Source organism: Mesitornis unicolor, unplaced genomic scaffold, assembly GCF_000695765.1.
Source record: "Mesitornis unicolor isolate BGI_N332 unplaced genomic scaffold, ASM69576v1 scaffold27445, whole genome shotgun sequence".
NCBI classification, from domain to species: Eukaryota; Metazoa; Chordata; class Aves; order Mesitornithiformes; family Mesitornithidae; genus Mesitornis; species Mesitornis unicolor.
In genome coordinates, this window is record NW_010186578.1 from 2,114 (window position 1) to 4,842 (window position 2,729).

Below are 2,729 nucleotides of genomic sequence, written 5' to 3' on the forward strand. Positions count from 1 at the left end.
CCCCAGCACAGGGATGGGGCCTCACCGGCAGCCTGAAACTGGACCACCCCATCCCTCGCTGCAGCCCCAGCCCTCCACCAACCACCGGTCAACCCCAGTGCTCCGGCAAAAGCCGGTGGCTGGAAAGACCCACAGGCATGCTCGGCAATGGGGGCCAGGAGAGGACTCAGGGTGAGCCCACGCTATCCACTGCCATCCCCGTTGCTCCCAGGCACAGGAAGATATATGGCCACCGGCACCACCCTCAGCCCCGTTTCCAGATACAGTAAACCATTTTTTCTTTTGAGAGGCTGGAGGTCCTGCCCCAGACATCACCGCAGCCGATCTGCCTGGCTGGGGGCTGCAAGAGCCTGTGCCAGGGGCCAGAAGGATGCTGCAGGGAGCAGGGACCATTTCAGGCTGCAAACCAAGAGCTGTGCCAATGTGCTGAAGATGCTGGAGGAGCTCCTGTTAGTGACCGATGGCTTTGACCACCCGTCAGAAGCAGAGGTGTAACCATTCCTCTCCTTTCTGGCTGCCTGGACCCTGGGAGTGTCCTGGGCCATTGCTGCTGATACAGGAGTCAACGGAAAGGTCACAGTGTGGTGATATTTCTGGGAGGGATCTTTATTTAACATATGCATAACACAAGCATTCTTCACAATAACATGGCCAAAAAAAGGAGGAGGAGGAGACCTTGGAAACTGGGGGATCAAACAAATAGAGAAACAGTAAATGAACCAGGAGTAGTCAAGAAAAATCGCTGCAGCTACAGTCTGGTTTGGGCACTCCGAACACCAGGGACCAAGCACTGAAGGTCCAGATTCACCCATTGCCTCATCCCTTCTCCTAGGATCTTGTCTCTGGTCCTTCCCACGCACCCAGGACCTTGGAGGAGGCTCAGCTTGGCTTGGGAGTGGGTTTTTTTTGACAAATGTATCCTATATTCAGGCTGGGTTTTACTTCTTTCAAAGCATCCAGCTTCTGTGATGTCTCTTCGTTTAATCCGGAATTCTCCAGCCTTTGAAGAGCAGAAGGAAATAGGTTGAATCCACCCAAGCTATTGACTGTTAGCCATGCCATCGCATAGCCAGAAAGAAGGTCATGCCAACCCCTGCCTTGCCTCTGCCCACCACCCAGCACAAGGAGTTGGCACCAGCAAGGCCGACCTTGGGGTGAGAAAAGTGCCATCACATGAAGCAACCATCTCTGCTGCCTGCTTTGAGGCTTACGAAGTGTATTCCCCCAGCTTTGTGCCTCAGCAGCGTGTCCCAAGGCATTTAGGAAGAAAGGGGGTCTGATCACACCCCTTCCAGCTGTGAGCAGCTGGCAGAGCTGCAGGGGATGGCAGGGCAGCTGCTGCTTCCTGGCAGGAGGCAGCACCGGCTCTGGCTGCTGGCACGATGCTCTCCAGATCGAGCTGCCCAGCACCGCGCTGTCCCAAGACGCTTGGTCCCAGTCCCCACGGGGAGCAGCTCTGTGGCCAGAGGAGTCGAAGGTCCCTTACCAGAGCTGCCGCAAGACACAGGCGGGATGCCCCAGGGTCTCGCACAGCAGCTGCACGGCGCCATCGCCCAGGTTGTTCTCACTCAGGTCCAGATGCTCCAAGCTCCGGCTGGTGCACAGCGTGGCGCAGAGGTCCTTGCAGCAGGCGCCAGTGAGCCGGCACTGCCACAGGCTGCCAGGGGGGCATTGGGAGAAAGGACAGGGAGGGACATTTCATGAGTGGTCCTTCATAGGGAGAAACCACGCCTGAGCTGCCTACCCACTGCCCCACGTCCTCTGGATGCCTGGGAACAGCTTCCAGAGGGGACTCACACCAAAGCCTTGCTCCAGGCTTCTTGCAAGGTGTCTGAGCTGGATATCATCTCCCTAGGATGGGCAATGTTCCTGCAGGGGGGCAGGACTGGACTTCCTCATGACTGGAGAACCCTCTGACTGATTCTCACAACCACAAAATACTATTGGGATGCCCTTCCAGGAGCAAATGTCTCTCTCTGTGCACTGAAATGTGCTGGTGGATGGAATGAGCACAGCTGGGGCAGTGAGCGTGCTGGTGTTGCGCTTGGGAGAGCTTTAAATCCCGGTTACCTCACCTGTATGAGAAGAAATAGTCTCATCTAGCTAATGAATGGTTTTGTATTCTTAAACTATCAGCACCTTGCCTATCTAAGCCCTTGACACCTCCCCAGAGATGCCCAAACTGCCCCACAGAGGGACAGTGACTGGCCATAAGGACATTCATGGGGACAAGCAACAGGTAGTCCCTGCTGAGAGCATCTCTCAGCCCCCGGAGCCCTTCACCTCAGTGTCTGCAGCTTGCAAGCGGGATCCTGCAGGCCCTGGCTCAGTTGCCGCACGCCGCCATCCCCCAGATCGTTGTCCCCCAGGTGCAGCTCCATCAGGTTGGGGCTGACAGGGAGCACTCCAGCAAGAGCCCTGCAGCTCGCCTCCGTCAGCCGGCACCGCCCCAGCCTGCACGGGGGACAGGCAGAGGAGAGGGACATCGTCACAGACGCCCCTCAACCCAGCAGCCCGCTGACCTGCAGGGACAGTGCCCACAGCCCCCAGCTGCACCCCTGCCCCAGGACCAATGTCCCCAGGACTCCTCAACAGAGAGAAACTTCCCCTGCTCTCAGTGTACTGTGCTTCTGCATTTCCTCCCAAATCTCATAGGATTTCTCTCCCTGACTCTTGGAGTTAAAGGGAGCAGCTCCCTGAAGGCACCAGCCAGTGGCAAGGGGTTCCTC

The 2,729-nt window shown here is 57.2% G+C and overlaps 1 protein-coding gene across 1 annotated transcript in view; it reads right to left on the reverse strand.

Annotated features, from left to right (window-relative positions):
• Positions 1-1,445: 1,445 nt before the first annotated feature.
• LOC104541201 (NACHT, LRR and PYD domains-containing protein 12-like) overlaps positions 1,446-2,729 on the reverse strand; it is a gene marked incomplete at both ends in the record, with an annotated part of 6,026 nt that continues 4,742 nt past the window's right edge. Inside the window, 3 exon segments of the mRNA XM_010185195.1 lie at positions 1,446-1,487; positions 1,489-1,657; positions 2,284-2,454. Of these exon segments, the coding sequence (XP_010183497.1) occupies positions 1,446-1,487; positions 1,489-1,657; positions 2,284-2,454 (382 nt within the window).